The sequence below is a fragment of the Otolemur garnettii genome, unplaced genomic scaffold, assembly GCF_000181295.1.
Source record: "Otolemur garnettii isolate 467f Iridium unplaced genomic scaffold, OtoGar3 scaffold00003, whole genome shotgun sequence".
Lineage (NCBI taxonomy): Eukaryota > Metazoa > Chordata > Mammalia > Primates > Galagidae > Otolemur > Otolemur garnettii.
This window is the reverse complement of record NW_003852398.1, coordinates 36,132,842-36,153,063: the sequence shown is the minus strand read 5'-3', so window position 1 is coordinate 36,153,063 and position 20,222 is coordinate 36,132,842. Positions and strand designations below refer to the sequence as shown.

The window sequence follows — 20,222 nt, the reverse complement described above, 5'->3', positions numbered from 1 at the left end:
GGGCAGGCTACTGGTAGCCTGCGATTCTCTCCATCACTCACCAGTGAGAATGGAGGGGGCCTGGAGAGGGTGCTGGATCCTTCTCCAGTTCCTCCCTGCCTGGATCTTCCCCAGAGGGCTTTGGTGCATTCTGGAAGGCACAACAGAGATTCAAGAGTTAATAGGGAAAGCAGGGACTGGGCATAAGGGGCTGGCTTGGGTCAGGGGAAGCTGGGGGGCTTGTCTGGCAGGGTGGTGAGGGGCTGGAACCCAGACCCCAGCCAGAAGTATCTAAGGAGATCATCTTGGCCATCCTGCTTTCTAGACAGGCTGCTCCAGTGCTGGTTCTGCTGGGTTTCAAGATCCCCAGCTCCTGCTCTGGCTGACTGACCTCTTCATCTCTTTGCTGCCAGGTCTAGTGGAGTCCTAGGAGCAGCCAGGAAGGGGTGGAAGCAGTGGCTGCCATGGATGAGGATAAACTTCCCTCTGCCCTGCCTGATGAAGGCAGTACTGCCTGGGACCCCAACTTGGACCCAGATGAGGAGCCTGGGGTCCAGAGTAGAACAGCAGCTGATGAGGGCCTGGGAAGCAGCCTTGGGAGCCTGGGGCACGAGCAAAGGGGCATGCTGGCATGTGCTGAAGAGCCCACAAAGAACCTGGATGTGGCTCTCCATGGCCTCAGCCTTGGCCTCTCTCTTACCAATGGCCTAGCCCTGGGACCAGACTTGAGCATTCTGGAAGATTCAACAGAATCCAGGCCTTGGAGGACGGGTGAGCTGGCAGAGGGGGATGATACCCCCAGGAGCCTCTGTTCGGACACTGAAGACCCTCAGCTGGGGTAAGCTGGTATCTTGGGATGGGGGTCATGACTGCTCCATTGCCATGTGACCTGGGCCTAGCCACTTAATCTTTCTGGGTTTCATTTTTCTCATACATTATGTAGGATTTCATGTTTCTATTTTGCTCAACTTCAGAGTGTTTTGGGAGGCTAGAGCCATGAGAAGGAATTCAAAGGCCAGGAGACTTGTGCTCCCCAACCCTCAGCTCCCAGACTGTCATGGGCCATTTCTATGTGGGTTGAAGTGCTACACTCCCTCTATCCCAGGCTGGGCATTTGAGTCCTTTTAAAAGGCCGTGATGTGAAAGGTCATCCTATTCATTCCTCTGCTTCCTGGAGATGAGAATCTCCCAATCTTGCAACTGACTCCAGGAAGGCTTTGTGGGTTAATCCCTCTCACTACCCTCACCTGAGGCCATTGGGAAGTTCTACCTGGAATCTCACTTACATCCTACTTATGAGAATTACAGCCCCATTTCTGTTATTCTTAGCAGGCTCTGGAGAGACCTGGAGTCTTGGAGGTCTTTCTTTTCTCAGCCCACCCTGGAGTCCATTTGGACAAGGAGGGTGGGGATGTGGCAGGGGGATGTCTAGAAGACTCCAGGGTGGGCTGAGAAAAGAAAGCACTTAGAAGTCTTGTTTTTTAAAATTTTTATTTATTTATTTATTTATTTATTTATTTTTAGCACCTAGAAGTCTTAGTGTGCACAACCATAGGCCCTGGCCTGAGTAGGCAGGTGTGCAGGAGATGTGTAAGTGTATGGGGGGGGGCATACATGTGAGTGCCTGGCCTTCACATTGGTGTGTATGTGTGGGTATGCGTGGTTGTATTGTTGTGGGTAGGGGTGTTGGTGTGCACCTGGTCTGGGTATTTGTGGGTGTACATGCTATATAGGGATAGATGTCTCTAGGTCTGTGTGAGTAGGAACGTGAGTACATGGCTTTCGGTCCTTGTTGCACTGGGTGTGCCATGGCCATTAGAGAGTTTCCATTCAGAGAGAGTCTAGGGCAGCCCCCTGGATGGCAGTAGGGTTGGGGCAGGGGCTGGGCCTTCTTAGAGCACACTGTCTTTTTTTGTCCTGAGTAGAGTGCAATGGCATCATTATAGCTCATTGCAATCTTAGAATCCTGGGCTGCGGGATCTTGCTGCCTCAGCTTCCTAGTAGCTGGGACTACAGGTGTGCACCATGACATCTGATAGGGTTTTTTACTTTTTGTAGAGACGGGGGTCTTGCTCTTGCTCAGACAAGTCTCAAACTCCTAAGCTCAAGAAATCATCCTGCCTCTGCCTCCCACAGTTCTAGAATTTCGGTGGCATGTTGACTTAGAATGGCTGAGGGTGGGTGCAGATAGAGGTTTGGAGATTGGGATGATTGTCTTCAAGTCCCTGTAAAGGCTACCCTCAGGTCTGCTTAGTTGCCTGAAGGGGTAAGAGATGGGGGTTCCATTCATGACTCGGACAATGGGCTGAAAGCTCCCCAAGGGCAAGGCTGTCTTGTTTGGATGTCTCTAAAACTTAGAACAGGCCTGGCAGAGGTGTCTTTGTTGGGCAGACTTTGGGTATTTGCCCTGGAGGCCAGGGCAGTGATCCTTCTCTTCCCTCCCCTCCTCCTGGAGGTCAGTAGAGACAACTTCTACCTTTCAGGATTCTTCCTTCCTCCCCATTTTAGTCTTTGGCAGGAGAATGCTTATGGAGGCTGTAGTCTCAACTCCTGTTGGAGCTGGGGCAGGGGAGGTGGCTTCTCTAGAAAGCACACTTGCCTGAATCTTAGGCATTTGGAGGTCCTAGTAGGGTATTTGAGGGGAAGGGGTACTTCCCAGTCTTTCCCTAGGCATCAGATGCTGGGGAAAAAGCAGGGTGTAGCCAGATCCTCAGGAGGGAGGCTGATGTGGAGGGAGGGAGGGCTTTGCTTCCTTGAAAATGATAGTGGGACTCTGTCTCCAAAAAAAAGGGGAGGAGCTTAAGCTTAGTGAAAAGCACTCTGGGCAGAGGAAATAGCTGATGCAAAGTCCACTGTGGGTTCTGCAAGGGCTTTGGAAGTGTGGGTGGCTTGTGGGGCATATGTTCATTACCTTGCGCATCATTTAGCAAGATTTACTGAGCACTTACTCTGTGCTGAGTGCTACCCAGCCTTACAAAGCTTTTGTTCTGGGGCTAGAGAGCATATGATAAATAGTATTTATTCAAACAGAGTGGTATATGCTGATAAGGGCCAGAGAGGAGATGAAGTGATGTCCCAGGGAGGAGGCTACATGGTGTGGGCCTGCTTCTCTTGGCCCGAGGAGGAGACATTGAGGCAGGACTTGAGAGGTAAAGTGCAGTTGGCTGAGCTAAGAACCTCCCTGGTGGTAGGAATTGCAAAGTTATGGCCCAGTGTGATATTAGCTGTGATAGGAGATGTCCGCTGTGCTTTGGGTGCCCAGAGGGAGTAGGCTGAGGGAAGTGGCCTCACAGTTATTCATTTGGACTGATATTTGATGTTTACTGTGGGTCAGGCTCTGTGCTGGGCACTATAGAGGACAGAGACCATGCCTGTTCCTTTTACCACTCTATCCTTAGTCCAGTATCTGGCACAGGACTGGAGGCAGGCCCACACCAGGTGGCCTCCTCCCTGGCACCTCACATTCCTTCATGCCCAGTAAGTACTGGCTGAAGGAATAAATAGTACTGGCTGAAAGAATAAATAAACAGGACACATTTATTTATTTATTTATTTATGGCCAGGGCAGGGTTTGAACCCGCCACCTCCGGCATTTGGGACTGGTGCCCTACCCTTTTGAGCCACAGGCACCACCCAAAGGACACAATTCATACCTGCTCTCTGCCCCCAGCAAGCTTCCAGACACATATTGGTGCAGTCACCAGCACCTTTATGGGAGACAACTTGGCGGGGTGGTGATTGGCTCCTTGCATCCCACAGGCTGGGAGGTCCTGGGGAGCCAGACGTGCGGGATGGCTTCAGTGCCACATTTGAGAAGATTCTGGAGTCAGAGCTGCTGCGGGGCACCCAGTACAGCAGCCTCGACTCCCTAGATGTGCTGAGCCTCACGGACGAGAGTGACAGCTGTGTCAGCTTTGAAGCCCCTCTCACACCGCTCATCCAACAGCGGGCCCGTGATAGCCCTGAGCCAGGGGCTGGGTTGGGCATTGGGGACATGGGGTGTGAGGGGGACATGGGGGCAGTGGGTGGTGATGGGGAGCTGGGAAGCCCCCTGCGGCGCTCCATCTCCAGCAGCCGCTCGGAAAACGTCTTGAGCCACCTGTCTCTCACGGCTGTGCCCAATGGATTCCATGAAGATGGACCCCAGAGCCCAGGTGGGGACGAGGATGATGACGATGAGGACACAGACAAGTTGCTGAACTCTGCCAGGTGAGGTGGGGCCCAGGCTGGAGGCTGGGAGCTGGGAGAATCATTGAGCAGGTGGGGAAACTGAGACCCAGAAGAGGAGAAACCAGTTTGGGAAACCTAGTGTCCAGAGTTGACAAGCTCTATCTGGCATTGCCTTGCACCCAGACTTTACACCTCAGGTCTTAGTTTCCATTCTGCTCTTCCAAATCTTCTCAGCTCGTATGAGGTCAGGGAGCAGAGCTGGGATTTCACTTGAGGGGCTCTTCTGAAAGTCTGACTTGATTCCCTCCTGTTGTAGAGGAGCTTTTTTCCCTGCTCTGGTCCCTGCATGGGTTTTCAGAGGCCTGGGGAGACCCCGAGCCTTCCCCAGGGCCTCTGACTTTGGGCCTCTGATCCTACACCTTTCCACGCCACCTTCCATCTATAGTGACGCCAGCCTGAAAGATGGCCTGTCAGATTCAGACTCAGAGCTGAGCAGCTCGGAGGGGCTGGAGCCTGGTAGCACAGATCCGCTGGCCAACGGGTGCCAGGGGGTCAGTGAAGCTGCTCGCCGGCTGGCACGCCGCCTCTATCACCTTGAGGGCTTCCAACGCTGTGATGTGGCCCGGCAGCTGGGCAAGAAGTGAGTACCATCTCCCACATCTTCCTCCCCAGGCACACCCAGTGGCCTCCTCAGCCTGAAGGGGGCATGGGTGATTCCTTCCAGGGGTGCCTAGTGCTGGTGGTGCTCCTAACATCCCCTCAAGGATGCCTCCTCCTGCCAGTGTCCTCATTCCTGGCCTCGCCCTAAATCTGTTTCCTTTCTGGGCTGCTTGGGTGAGGGCTGATGCTCTGGGGTGGGGGTGGGGGCAGTCCTTAGGGCTGGCGGTATAGGATGTGGGATGAGCAATGGGGTCACAATGGATGGTAGCAAGGACAGAGCAGGGGGATAGGAACTAGGCCCTCCTATTGGGGCCAGGGAGAGAAGAGAACCTGGACCAGGAGATGCAGCTGTGACCTAGAGCCCAGGATGGGGTCCCTGCTCTCAGTAAGCCCTGTTGTCCCTGGGTACCAGCTGAAGGGGCTGAAGTCCCCAAAGCACAAGCTTGGCCTGTAGACTGGTGCAAAATATCTAGATGAGGATCCTGAAGGGGGCCAGGGGCCAGGTGTAGACTATGAGACAGAGGAAGTCTGACCCCCAGTGTGTCTGCCTCCTTTGGCCCTTTTGTCCAGAGTGCCTCCTGGCACCCACGCAGGAGCTCTGAGATGTGTTGCTTACAAGGCTCAGGGAGACAGTCCAGACCCTTGGCTAGGAACTGATGCTGACATGGAAGATTTAGGCCTCATGGAGCCCTCCTCTTTTCCCTTCTCCCTTCTCCACCCTGTGCAACCTCCACTCTCTTGCCCAGGGGCCCCCACAACAGCCCCATCCAGAAGGCAAATCTCAGGTGCCCGTACCCCTCCTGCTGGGCTGGAACCCCTGGAACCTAATGACATTCTTTCAGGAACCTGCATTATGGTTTATTCTCTCCTCCCCTGTCTTTTCGACCCCTCCCTCCACAGGAGTCTTTCCACCAGCAATTAATTGCCCAGGTCTCTCCCATCTGAAAACCCCAAATCCTTCCTCATCTCCATTTCCTCTTCCAGCCTTTCCACAACCCAAATTCTTGGGCTTTCTGCCCTGGATGGCCTCTATCCAGTTTCCCCTGCACTCAGCACCTCTTTGCCAAGGTCACCAGCAGCCCGTGTCTTTGAATCTGGTGGCTGCTACTCAGCCAGACCTCACCTTACCCCCTTCAGTGACATTGACAGGACTGGCCACTCCTTTTTGTTTTTGGAGGTTCTAGCAGGGGAGCGCAGTTACTCGTATACCCTTGACTGAAGAACGGTCCTCCTCTATCAGGGAAGGTTGTCCTCTTCGACTGAGTGCACAGGGTCAGGAGGGATGCACTTGGAGCGGTGAGGGACACCCACCTAGCCAGCTAGATCAGCTGAGTCAACCCTGGCCATCAATGGCGATGGGGTGACAGATGTCGAAGCCAGATCACCCTGACATCCTAGCCACTCCTTTTTAATTCAACTTTTTATTGAATAAATAAATAAATAAATTTATTGAAATTAAATAAAATTTTCAAACACACAAAAACAGAGAAAATATTACCTCCATATATCCATTACTCAGCTTCAAGGTTACCAGTTCTTCATTCTTGTTTCATCTATTTCCCATAGCACCCCACCATTTTCTGGAATATTTTAATGTATATTTCAGACATTTGCCATTTGATCCATAAATACTTTTGTGTTATCTCTAACTGATAAGGAATTTTTTTTACATAATTATAATTCCATGTAGAATTAACAAAAATTCCTTACTATCTCTTTTTTTCTTTGAGACAGAATCTCACTTTGTCACTCTCGGTAGAGTGCTGTGGCGTCATAGCTCACAGCAACCTTAAACTCTTGGGCTCAAGCAATTCTCTTGTCTCAGTCTCCTGAGTAGCTGGGACTATAGGCGCCCGCCAAAATGCCCAGCTAGTTTTAGAGACAGGGTCTCACTCTAGCTCAGGCTGGCCTCAAACTCGGGAGGTCAGGCGATCTACTTGTCTCGGTCTCCCAGAGTGCTAGGATTACAGGCATGAGCCACTGTGCCCAGACTAAAAATTTCTTAGTATCTTCAACATTCATTATCTATTTAATTTTCTCTGATTGTCTCAAAAATGTTGATTGGTTCAAATCAAGATCCAACAAGATCCACACATTGCATTTGACCAATATGTCTCTTAAGTCTCTTTTACTCAGTAACAGTCCAATAGTCCCTTTCTCATTTTAAATACCAGGTATTTGTTGAAGAAACAGAGCCATTTGTCCTGAAGAATTTTCCACATTCTGGATGTGGTATCCTTACAGTGTTATTTAATGTGTTTCTTTATTTCCCATGGGTCCTGTAAATGGGAGGGAGCTTTTGAGGCTTAATTAGAATCAGGTGGGAATTCGTTCTAATTTTGAGAAGAATTCTTCATGCCTGTCCTCTTGAAACACTTTGTCAGCCTGCAGTACCACATGTTCCACCTGTCTGGCTGCTGTTTCTCAGACTCCTTTGCTGGCTCTCCTTCCTTGATCCACTGTGGATGGGCCTCTGGGCTAGCTGCCTGTCTGTGCACCCTCCTCTTACATAGCCTCCCCTCCCCCCTAAGTCATTGGCTGTAGACTGATGTGTATCACAGGGTTGCATTCGGCCCCATCTGTTGTCCTGGGATCTGATATCCCCAGGGGACCACTTTCTCAGTCATGCCCCACACCCATTCCATCTCCATGTCTGTGGATTCTGCCTCCTAAATCTCTCCTCCCCACCCATTCTATCTCTCTCAGAGCTACTACTGCAACTTCCCACTGGCTCTCCACTCAGCAGGGGGAGTATTCCAAAATGCAGATCTGACCATCCCTGCCTCAAGTCCAGAATCAAGTCCTGTGGCCCTCAGGTGCTGCCCCCTATATCATCTCTCTAGCTACGCGGCCCTGCCGGTAGCTTCCTGGATATGTGCAGTTTTCATGTGAGGACACCGCATTATGCCATTTCCTACTCCCTTCACCTGGCTGGCTCTTACTTTCCTGTGTTGGCTGAGATATACCTCCTCCAGGAAGCCCAAGGGGAGGAAAGTCTAGGGGTTGGACAGGTCTGGGTAGGTGAGTCAGAGTTCCCTGGGGCCTACTCCCTGAGTTCTCTCTATTAGTCTATCATCCTTGGGCTGGGCCCTGCTTCTAACTGATATCTTGTGCTCTCCTGGCAGCAATGAGTTCAGCAGGCTGGTGGCTGGGGAGTACCTCAGTTTCTTCGACTTCTCAGGCCTGACTCTGGACCGAGCGCTCAGGTCAGTGGGGTTGGGACAGGGCAGTGCCCATAGGTCACATAGGCTGCATATCTGAATCTCATGCCAGCTCTGCCATAGACTTGCTGTGCAAACTTGGGCAAGTCTCTTGACCCCTCTGCTGAGGCTGTGGGAAGGGGTTGTAAGAGCAGCAGCAGTCCAGCAACTCAGTGAGTACCACCTACATGGTAGGAGCTGAGGATATGAAAGTGGAAATGTGGTTTTGACTCTTTAGGAGAGAAGAGGCAAAGGACTTGCCTGTAGTGGGCACTTCCTGCACTTCCTGCTGGCCTGATGCTATAGGTCTTCACATGCCCTGCTTACTTCAGCCTCACAGCACCCCTGTAAGGGAGGCACCATGACTCCTATTTTTCTTTTTTTTGTAGAGACAGAGTCTCACTTTGTTGCCCTTGGTAGAGTGCTGTGGCGTCACACAGCTCACAGCAGCCACCAACTCCTGGGCTTAAGTGATTCTCTTGCCTCAGCCTTGCAAGTAGCTCGGACTACAGGTGCCCACTACAATGCCTGGCTATTTTTTGGTTGCAGTTTGGCTGGGGCTGGGTTTGAACCCGCCACCCTTGGTATATGGGGCCAGCACCCTACTCACTGAGCCACAGGCACTGCCCATCACTCTTATTTTTCTTTTTCTTTTTTTTTTTTTTTTGAGACAGAGCCTCAAGCTGTCCCCCTGGGCAGAGTGCCATGGCATTACAGCTCACAGCAACCTCCAACTCCTGGGCTCAAGCGAGTCTCCTGCCTCCGCCTCCCAAGTAGCTGGGACCACAGGCGCCCGCCACAACGCCCGGCTATTTTTTGGTTGCAGCCGTCATTGTTGTTTGGCGGGTCCGGGCTGGGGATTCGAACCCGCCACCTTAGGTGTATGTGGCTGGCGCCTTAGCCGGTTGAGCTATAGGCGCCGAGCCCACTCTTATTTTTCAAATGAAGAAACTATGGGCCAGAGAGGTGAAGACCTCCCCATAGGCATTGAGGGAGGAGATGATAAAATGAGATTTGATCTCAGGTCAGTTGGCGTTTGAACCCCAGGAGTAGACTTCAGTTCAGCCAGGTGCAGGTCCCAGGGAGCAGGAAGGGTGGAAAGGGTAAATGTAGCCAAGGGTCTAGCAGGCTCTGGTGGCAGAGGCCAGCTGGGGATACACCAGGCCAGGCCCTAGGAGAGATGGACAGTAGTCTCTAAGCTAAGGGGCGGGGTGGTCCATGCATATGACAGGTTTTTACTGTGTCCCATTTTTTCCCCTCTACTTCAGTTGAAGTATGTTCTATTGATCTGAAATCAGTTCACTTACCCCTTTTCTGTGTCTAGTATGCCATTAATCCCATTAACTGAGTTTTAACTTTCTGTTATATTTTTTCTATAAGTTCTAGAATTTCCATTTTATTAAAAATTTTTAATGGATTCTAATTCTCTGAGGAATTCCCCATCTTTTCACTGATTTTCTCCATGTTTCCCTCTCTTTTCTTGAAAATATTAGTTGTAAAGTCCTTGCTGCTAACTCCCATATCTGTATCATCCAAATCAGCTGTACTTCTTCCTATTGTCTTTTTTCTATTGATTTTCCAGCAGATATCCTGTCTCTTCATATGCTTAATACTTTTTTTATTATATGATATATACTTTGTATAGAATTGTAGTAGGTTTAGGTTATTATACATTCCTCCAGAGAGGATTTACATTGTTCTTTGCAAGGCAGTTAGAAAGAGGTATGAGGATGTGGTCCTCAACCGGGGCTGAGCTGAAGAGAGCCTACACTAACATTTGGTACAGTCCAGGATTGGCTCTGATCATAGGGGAAAGTCCTCAGAGTTTACTACTGGGAGCCTGGTATGGTCACTGGAGCAAACCCTTTTGTGGGTTCTGAAACCTAATTTTGCCTCCTCAGTGCAACAATACTGCCCCCCCCCAAATCCTTCCACTTTTCTGAGGCTTTCTGTTTAGCTTTTTACCCATCTCTGAAATTTGGCAAATATCTCAAAGATGAATGTACAAATCTCCAGGTTTGTCTCTTCAGCCTGGGGGAGCAGCCCAGTGTCCAGCCTCTTGCCTGTGTCCCTAAGTAGCAGTGCCCTCAGGGAAAAAGCAGCTGCAGAAAGTTGGTTCTCTTTTCTCCACAATCTTGGCCCTTTTGGTCTTTGTTTTCTCAGCAGTTTTCTGATAGCTTAAGAAAATTCATTGTTTCCAGTGGACCGTTTGGTGTGCTGTAAGCTACTCTGTCCTGAGCTGAGTCTTGAAGATTGCGGCAGAATGAGAAAGATTGGTCAAAGAAAGTGCTCAGTGGGTCAGGTCACGATCAGGGGTGTGGATGCTGGGCTGGATGGCCTTGAAAGCCAGCCCAATTAGTGAGACTCCAATGCACAGGCACTGGGGAGCCACAAGAGATGCTGGCTGTAAAGCAATGTTATGGGAGGCAGTGCTGGTCCCAGTGTGCTGATGGCCTTTGATCCAGAGGCATGCAGGCTTCTGAAGAGGGCCAGGTGGGAGAGGACAAGGCCTGAGGTTAAGCAGAGGAAAGGCCATAGAGGATAGGTCAAAGTGAGAGACTGCATAGGAGTAGAGTGGGGGCTGGAGTGCCAAGATGCAGGAGAGAGGGTAGGTGTGACAGCTAGGGTTTGGAGGCTGTGCAGGACTGGGGCTTGGGGAAGGGGAGTTTGGGCTGAGGAATGGAGCTGGGACGGGTGGCTCACAGGGAGGACAGACTAAGGCTGAGCTGGGGTATGGATTTGAGAAGGTACTGGTGGAGAATAAGCAGAAGAGGGAGGGAGTGGGCTGGGGACAAACAGGATAAGGGAAGGAGGAAGAGGGACAGGGAAAAGAGGAAAACTAGATGTCAGATAGAAGAGTGCTTTTGTACACTCCTATCTTCAAGGGTGCGGTGTGCAGGTTTGGATGTCTTGGGAATCCTCAGGGGGTAAGGGTTGGCCAAGATGTGGCTGGCATGTCCCATGTGCCTTAGGGGGCAGCAGGGAGAGAAGACAGCAAAGTGGGCATAATAGCCACCTTAGGCCAAAGCCAAATGAACCCTTGCAACATTAGGAACAAACCAGGGGGAGGCACAAACCTGCTCAGCTTGCGGTTTCCTTTCACAAGGGAAGGGGTGTGCCCAGGCCCTGGGTAAGTGGCCTGGCCCCATCTCACAGCCCCTCTGGTTTTGGGATCAGTTGTCAGGGCCCCTGAGAGGCAGATGACCTTTAAATTGGGCCTCAAGGGGGATCAGAGCTGCTTGGTTGTGGTGGGGGGCTAGCCTGCTCCAAGGTGCTGAGCAAGGAAACATCTGTCCTGTCCTGGGCGTGAAGATGGTGTGAGGAGGCAACTGGTGGGTGGAGGGATGGGATGGCAGTCAGGGCAGTAAAGAGGGCCATGCTGTGAGTACCTGGGGTGCTATTCTGGGGGCTCTGAGGAGCCAGTGACAGGTTTAAAGCAGTGTGTCTTCACTGCATGTGTGTTTAGAGGGACCACTTGGTGTCTGCAGGGAGCATGTACTGGGGGAGTAAGATGTGGACCTGTTGGAGGCTATTGCAGGTGTCCTGGGGATATAATGAGGGTAGGGGAGGAGGAATTGAGTTCGAGGGTGAAGAACAAACCTTAGAGACTTGGTGGAAGCTTAGTCTTGAGGTGGGGCCCCAAGGCTTAGCAGGCAGCCCATGGAGGACTTGGGGGGAAGGAGGTGAGGGGAAAGAGCACTCTGAGGGACAGGTGTGGACAGCTGGGCCCAGGTATAAGGAGTGGTCATTTATCCCAAAGAGGAACTGGTGCTGGCATTGAGGTGTTCATCTGGCTTTACTCCTCACAATCTGTCCCCTGGAGGGTGATGAGGACTGAAACTCTGAAACTCTAAAGTACTCCAGAGACCATCCTGGGGGCTTGAGGTCTCCTCAGGCCTGGAGGGGCATCCAGACTCATATGCTGGGGCACTAGAGCCTGGCCCCTGGGGCAGGAGTGTGTGTGTGTGTGTGTGTGTGTGTGTGTATGGGCCTTCTACCCTGGGTGGGGAGCCAGACCACACTCAGCAGCCTTGAATTGCCTTCTAGAACATTCCTGAAGACTTTCCCACTAATGGGGGAGACTCAAGAGCGTGAGCGGGTCCTTACACACTTCTCACGCCGGTACTGCCAGTGCAACCCTGATGACAGCACCTCAGAAGGTATGGCCACCTGCCCTGCTGCACCCGACCCACCCAGTCCCTCCCAGCTAGATCCTGGCTTCCTCCCACTTCTGGTCCACCTGGCACTTCTGTCCTGCTGCCAGGGCCAGAAGGTTTGTCCTCTCTGGCATATACAGTAAGTGCTCAATAACTGTTAAGTGAATAAACTACAGCACATGGAATGAAAGTGAGCTTCCAAATGTACTGCCCATTGCCCTTCCAGCCCTGAGAGTCCTCCACTGTAGGGACTTGGTTTTTTATCTCTTCATTATCCTTGGTATCTGTCATAATGCTGATTCTTGGTGTGGTGGGGGTCTAGGAAGTGATCCTCTTAGGGGCAGGACATGATGAATGGATGGACTCAAGTCTCAGGAACTGGGCAACTAGGTCTGTTATTGCAGGAGACAAGCCAGTGCAGGGACATGGCCTAGGAGCCAGAGATACTCCTGGGTCAGGTTCAAAGTGGGTTTGGCCACAGGGGTCAGTGGTCAGGGAATAGCCCATCCTACTCCACTGACCTGGGGCAGGCAGTGGCCAGTGACTCTGGTGCTGCAGTGGGGGTTGGCAGGCAGCAACATGCAGGCCCTGGGCTGTGAGGTATGTTTGGCAGGTGGCTGGCCTCTTCCTGTTTCCAAGGTTGCCAGGCTGGCTCTATCAGGAGACAGATGGGTGGCTGAAAGTGGGAATGAGTTGGGTCCTCACACTGAGAGTGCCACTGTCTCTGATTTAGATGGGATCCACACACTCACCTGTGCCCTGATGCTGCTCAACACAGACCTGCATGGACATGTGAGTTGGGGAGGAATGGAGGGGGGCGTCTTGTCACTCACCAGCCCTGAGTCAGCTGAGGGCTGCCCCTGATCCAACTACTTCATGAGACCTCTCACTGAATGATAGTGCTTCTGGTAGCAGACCTGGGTGTTGGACAGCTTGGCTAGATTTGGCCCTGCTCTAGTTTTATCTACCTGTGTCCCTGCCCCCAAGGAGGGCATTGAGAATAGTTGAGGCACAGTTGAAGAGTTTAGATGAGCTAAACAAGATGTGTGCCCCTAGTCAAGTCCATGCCAGACATGGACTCATGTCTAAAAGATCATGTAACCCTTCCACTTTGTCCTGCAAGCCTGTATGTGGGGTGTTGAAACACCAAACTTCAGGCAGCCCCACACGTCAGCCCCAACTAGGCCAGTAAGGGAAGCGACAGGTGTAGGTGCCCCAGGCTACAAGGCTGAGTCTGGGCCAGGTCCTGGGTTGTCTCAGTGCTTCTTGAGGCTCAATAACCCCTTCTTCTTCCTTCTGTCTGCTCCGGGACCCCTCTCTGGGCTCTTTGCCTTCCCTCAGGTGGTAAGTGTAGCTAGTGGTATGCATGCCTAGACCACCCATCACCATGTCACCTCTGTGTCCCCCATCACACCATCTGGCCCCACCCAATCACTTCCTCTCATTGCTCACCCAGGGTGGTCGGATCCCCCACTTTGGAGATATTTTAGTGACTTAGGGGGACAACAGGCCAGTGTCTGATTTCAGACTTACCCAGGAAGGTCAAGGGGATGTGAAGTAGAAGAAGGAGCTGGAATGGACATTCTACCACAGTAGGACTTCAGGTCTTACTTTTGCCTCCTTGTGACCCTGCACAAGTCACTGGCCCTCTCTGAGTCTTAGGTTCTCATACTTGAGGGGATGAATAAGGATTTCCTCACAAATGTCATGGGCAAGACTGAGAAAGGCTAATGAAGACAACCCTGAGTGTCTGGGTCTGGCATCTAGTAAGAATTTTATTATGAATAATGTTAGTACATGAAAATAAGAGTAGTACTTATTATTCATATTAAAATTCAAATGATGGTGAACCCGAAGGCCCAATAAGGCCAGGTATGCTGGCAGCCTGTGAGGGCACGGGAAAGAGGAGCAGAGAGTGCTGGGTTTGCGGGCACATGGGGCACCTGGCCTGGGGAAGGCTGGAGCCTCGGTGCTCTCATCAAGAAGACAAATGTATGACAACTTTGGCTAAGTCTGCCTGGGCTGGTGGCCTGAGTCTGGAACAGGAGAGAAGACTCATGTATTCCATGTGAATGTCACTAGTGCTAAAGCCCATGAACAGACTGATATTCCTCCAGGTTATTCCCTCCGCTTGCACTGAGAGCAGGTGTTGCTACCTTGCCTTGAAAGGAGCATAGACATGCCCCCTCCACTCCCTACCCCCACCCTTAGCTAGGCCTGGGGGCAATTTCAGGCCCAGTCACTACTGTGCCAGCCCTGGTCCCTCCACATGGCTAAGAACTGTTAACAAGGGCGGCAGACACTATTCAGGGAACCAACCCCCAGGCTGAGAACACCCTGAGCTTGGTGCCCTTTGCTGGCCCTGGACCCACGTGAGTGCCACAGTTGAGGAGGAACATCAGGGCTTCATAAATCAGAAGTGGGCGGGATAGAACCATTCCTGGGCAGTGTGGCTCACCCATCAGGAGCAAGGCTTCTGGGTCAGTGTTCTCTGTATTTCTTTCTATAAAGGCTGTGTGGCATAGGGCAAGTGATTTACCTCACTAAGCCTATTTCCCCATCTTGAAGCTCTACATATAATGTGCTTTGCCCACAGCCTGGTGGTTACAGTTCCTATGAGCTTTTGGAGGACCCTGATGCTTTGTAGCTCTTCCTCACCCAATTCCCCCATTCAGATAGGAGCCAAGTATCTGGTGGGTGGTGGATCTCAGGATCACAGGCCTTGCCAGGCCTCAGAAACAGCTCTGCCCAGATAGGGAGGCAAAAAGGGGCCTCCAGAGGCTATCAGCCCATGCCCTTCAGATGGGAGCAGAATGGCTGAGAAATTAGGAAGGCCTTCTGTAGGAGGGGCACTTGGACTCTTGTCTGCTGAGTGCCTTCTGTGTTCTATGAACAAGGTGGGAAGGGAACACTGTCCGAGGGCATCTAACTTCTAGTTAGAGGAGTTGGACTGTATTCAAGTGAAAACTGGTCATATGTAGTAATAGATCTGTGACAGAGATAAACAGGAAGGTGTAATGGCAGCTGGGGGTGAAGGAAGGCCTCCAAGGTTTAGGGAGGAATCTGAGGAGTGACCGAAGCCAGCCACAGAAAGATCTGGCAAAGCATTCCTGGCACAGGGTCCAGTGAAGCCAGTTTCTACCAGGGCTGTCGTGGACAGCACAGCTGTGGATGTTCATGTACAAGTTTCTGTCTGAACACCTGTTTTCAGTTCTTTGCAGTCTAGATCTAGGAATGGACTTACTGGGTCACATATGTGGTCATTCTATGTTTAAGTTTTTGAGAAGCCACAAAACTGTTTCCATAGTAGGTGTTGGCTTGTGACCAGGAGGGAGGTGATGGTGACCTGGAGAGAAAGGACTGATGAAGGAGGCCTTCTGAGGTGATATGATAGAATGCCCTCATGGGGTCTGTTAGTGAAAGTGAGGAGTTGGGATGGCTGTAGCATCCGGCTGGCTAGATGCCCTTTCCTGGGATGAGGAAGAAACTTCTCTCTGTGTGTGTGGGGTGAATGGGAGAGACAGACTCGAGTCTCATTTGCCATGTGTGTTTGGGATGACTGTGGACATCAATGTGGCAGGACAGGGAGGTGGTGGGATGAATGGGCCAGTCTTGTGTGTGGGCTGGAGACAGATGGGGTGGGGTGGTCACTGTCATCTTAAGGAGATTCATTTATTTTTTAATCTTTTTCATGTCAGACAGGTAATGTGCTGACATCATAACAATGTTTGAGGGAGGCACATCTTACATAAGCATGTGAAGACCCAATCACCATGCTTATGAGCCACACAAGGATTATCCTGAGGGATTTTAAAGCCATGAGCCATTGGTGGGATGGTCAAGGTCACTGGAAACCTATATATGTGCACTTTAGGTGGAGTGGATGGGACAAATGCCAGGTTGAGGTAGTGGAGATGAGGATGGGAGGTAGGATGTCAAGGCTGTGAACAGCTCCTTTCAGATATTTGGTTTTGAGTGGGGACTGAAATGAACCAGTTGCTAGAGGGGCCTAGGAGGGATTGTTTTAAAATCTGATTAGGGAGGGCACATGGGCCACTGGGACCAACCCAACAGACAAAGAGAAACTGATGCTACAGGACAGAGAAGGGATAGTGGAAGCTTCCCTTGAGATGAGAATCAGAGCCCAGGTGGAGAGTGGCCTTATATGGGAATGGGGAGCAGTTACCCCATAAAGAAGGGGGCTAGAGGATGGGTGTGCTGCAGTGGGTGGTGGTGTTTGAGGCAGGAGGATGAGGGCCTCTTGTCTGAGGGCTTCTACTTCTACCACAAAACATAAAGTGAGGTCCTGAGCCCACAGGGAAGATAGGAAGGGGGCTGATCACTCAGGATGGGTTTGGTTGGAAGGTAACAGAAAACATAAAGCCAAACAGCTTTAAAAATAGCAGATATGGATTAAGAAGTGTACGGTCAGGCAGGGTCCAGGGTAGGTTTGATTCAGCCTCTCATCCAAGTCAGAGATGGTCTATTTTCTTGTCATTTCTCTTCTGACAGTGATGTCAATTTCATCACAAGCCTCCTTCCTAAGGTGGCCCCATAGATGCAGCGATTATAGGCTTCTAGTCTCATCTCATTGCCTACTGCAGAGGAAGGGTCGGTACCTGCAGTACCCTCAGAGAAGTTGGAGCCACGAGGGCTTCTACTACAGAAGCTTCCAGAAAGTATCCTTAAGATACCCTTGATTCCAAATGGGTCATATACCAACCATTTTTCTGAACTGGTCTTTTTGGCCCAGAGTGTGCCCTGGGACAACTAGAAAAAGCTTAGGTTGCTTGAATCAACCTCTGCCGCAAGAGGAATGAGGTGACCCAGGGCCTAGTCCTGGACTAGAAGGTGAGGTCATTCTTCCCTACTTAAACCTCACAGCTGACATATAATGGGAAAAGGATGTTGAGGAGAGAACCACAGTGTCCACTATGGGGAGTGTTGAGACTTAAGGAAAAGAAAAACGTGTGCAATAGTCATTTTGGAAAATGAAGAGCAAACATACTAGGAAAATGTGGTAGCATTTTTGGGAGGTCTTGATGTCCATTTGGTTGTTGTCATGGAAATAAAACAGGTTTAGTTAGTACTACTATGTATTCTCTAAGCTTGTTTGGTTGGGCTTGGATCCAGGTACAGTTAAGGAAACTAGTTGGGTTTGCTTTTAATCAAGACTGGGTTTTCTTATTTCTTCTTAAAGACAGGGTCTTGCTCTGTCCCCCGTATTGGAGTGAAATCATAGTTCATTGTGGCCTCAAACTCCTGGGCTCAGCAATCCTTGTGCCTTAGCTGCCTGAGTTGCTGAGACTACAGGTGTGTGCCATCTTACTGTGTTGCTCAGGCCGGTCTCAAATTCCTGGCCTCTTTGGGCATCTAGTGGACCCCAACTTGGGATAGTGGCCAGCAAGGGAGATGGTACTGAGGAAATCACAAAACTTACACCAAACTTAGTGCATAAAACTGGAAGCCTGTATGGGCATACACTGTTTCATGTGCCTGGTGGCAGCATGAAAACAATGCAGCACCTGTCCGGTTTCTTGGAATCTTTTTATTGGGTACATAACAGAGTATATGTGCAAGAATGCTCAGCAGTCAAGGTTAAGAATGAGAGAGGAGACGTTACAGCCCCCAGGAAGGTTGAGTAAAGGGTAAGCAAGGACATAGGGTAATGGAACATCTGAAGTGCCCAGATAATGGTGCAACCAGAAGAGAGAGGGGAGAGCAAGTCTCATCTCCTCAGGCAGACATCTCAGCTTCTCTAGCTTAAGCTACTAGTTGATGGCCTCAGCTCTCCTGCACTGCTAATTTCCCCATATAGGAATAGTCACATACACATTCCCCTGACTGGGCACCTTACCTTGAGTTGGAAGATCCATGAGGAATTTAGCTTGTCTGCCTCCCACATGGCCTTAAGTGATCCTCTCACTGAGGTGAGACAAGATACTGAGTCTATGGATGGGCTGAGTTTTTCTAGGCAAATATAACAAAAGCAGAAAGGGCAAAGAGGTGTTTTCAGGGAAGTAGCTAATGATAGAGCCTAGAATCTAGACTGGATAAACAAGAATATGAGATCATTTGATTTGGATCTCAACAGAAGCTCAAAAGGTTGTTGGAACAAGGGTTCTGGAGAATGAGTGGAAGGGCAAGAGACAGGCATTGGGAGTATGTACTTGAAATAGGGATTTTAGAGGTGGTGCAAATGCTGGTGATGATAGGTCAGCGAATGAGCCTGGGATGCACTGGAAGGGGAGGATGTCAGAGAACGGTGATTGTCAACCTCCAGCTAGGAGAAGGTGGTAGCTTGGATTAGAACTGGAGATGGGGTTAAGGAGAGAAATTCAAGAGGTATTTTGGCTTCACAGGCTGTACCACTCTTAATAGACTGGTGGTTGGGTGAGGGAGGGAGAACCATCAAAGATAAGGCAGATTGAGGGGAGGGGGGCAGTCATTCCAGGAGAGGCCAAGATTACTTGCTTTTCAGGAAAGACTTAATTTCCTTCCAGCCTTGAGTTACTTGAAGAGCAGCTGCAGGAGTTGCTGGCAAGGTGGGTGGGGGTTGAGTGACGTAGGACTGGTGGGACAGACCAGGGGTTTTGATGCAATCCTTAAGGCCATGGAGGTCTGCTCTTTCTCAGGTGGTGGCAGAGTCTCACACAAGAACCTTAAGGAAATACTAAGTGTAACTGAGGTTTAGCCTCAATTTGCAAATAGTGACAACAGTTTCCCTGTTCATAGGACTTTTGGCCAGCCCTTCCCATTCCCTAAAGGATGATATCTGCTTTCTTTCTGCTTGACCTGCCCTATTCTGCTTCTGGGTGAGCTTTAAAGGACTAGCATTGTTCTGACCTCAGGGCTGTACAGACATGTGGGAAAGGGACCAGTTTCTATGGAATCAAAGACAGTGACAAAGTTTCACTACCTGGATGATGGCCTGGGAAGTATCCAGGCCCATCCAGCCTCTACTTTGGGCAAGGAGATGGGCTTTGGGAGAGGGTTCCCCAGGCCTTGCAATGGGGCTGTGGTCAGACTGGCTGTGATGTGTTTCTGCTGGGAGGTTGAATTTGTGAGGAGAAGTCCAAGGGCCAGGGCATTCTGGGAGGTCCTGTTGATCCAAACGTGAGTAGGAGAGAGAGGAAGAACTGCGAACTTGGAGCTCCCAAATCGTGCACCTTGCTTGGGCTTTGGGATGATCTGGGGACATGTCTTTTGCTTGCTCATCATCATCATCATCATCATCATTATGTTTACATTTTAAAGCAGGTAATTTACCCAGTATGATCTCATTTCTTTGCCATTTATTGAGTTTTGCCCAAAGAGAGATCAATTTTAGTAAACATTTCCAGTGAACTTGAAAGAAAATGTATTCTGCACTTGTTGGCTACAATGTTTTGTATGTGCCAAAATGTGTTGTAAAAGTCTTGTGTATCCTTACTTATCTATTTTATTGTTGTAAAATACACATAACATAAAGTTTACCATTTTTAAATGTGCAATTTGGTGGCATTTATGTACATTCACAATGGTGTGCAACCATCACCACTATCTAGTTCCAGAACTTTTTCACCACCCTGAAAGGAAACCTCATGCCCACCAGCAGTCATAGCCCATTACATCCTCTACCTAGCCCCTGGCAAATGCTAATCTGCTTTCTGTCTCTATCAATTTGTCAAGTGTAGATAGTTCATGTAAGGAGAGTCACAGGATAAGTGGCCTATTGTTTCTGGCTTCTTTCTCTTAGTATAATGTTTTCAAGGTTCCTGTATACTATAATGTATATTAATACTTCATTCTTTTTTATGGCTGAATAATATTCCATTGCTTCCAATCCATGAACAGAGAATATCTTTTGGCTTATTTAGGTTTTTTTTCTTTTCTTTCTTTTTGTTTTTTAGAGACAGAGTCTCACTTTGTCAACCGTAGTGGAGTGCTGTGGCGTCACAGCTCACAGCAACCTCCAGCTCTTGGACTTAGGTGATTCTCTTGCCTCAGCCTCCCAAGTAGCTGGGACTACAGGTGCCCACCACAACACCTGGCTATTTTTTGTTACAGTTTGGCC

The 20,222-nt window shown here is 50.1% G+C and overlaps 1 protein-coding gene and 1 non-coding gene across 2 annotated transcripts in view; one reads left to right on the top strand and one right to left on the bottom strand.

The window, feature by feature from the left end:
- Positions 1–428: 428 nt before the first annotated feature.
- PSD2 (pleckstrin and Sec7 domain containing 2) overlaps positions 429–20,222 on the top strand; it is a 34,338-nt gene continuing 14,544 nt past the window's right edge. Inside the window, exons 1-6 of the mRNA XM_023515942.1 lie at positions 429–817; positions 3,739–4,188; positions 4,595–4,789; positions 7,935–8,015; positions 12,057–12,169; positions 12,900–12,958. Coding sequence (XP_023371710.1) covers positions 444–817; positions 3,739–4,188; positions 4,595–4,789; positions 7,935–8,015; positions 12,057–12,169; positions 12,900–12,958 — 1,272 coding nt within the window. The 5' untranslated portion in view covers positions 429–443. The remainder of the gene's footprint in view (positions 818–3,738; positions 4,189–4,594; positions 4,790–7,934; positions 8,016–12,056; positions 12,170–12,899; positions 12,959–20,222) is intronic.
- Positions 15,859–15,962, bottom strand: LOC111727227. The gene has a single exon (XR_002774828.1). It is a non-coding gene; the product is annotated as a small nucleolar RNA U13 (small nucleolar RNA).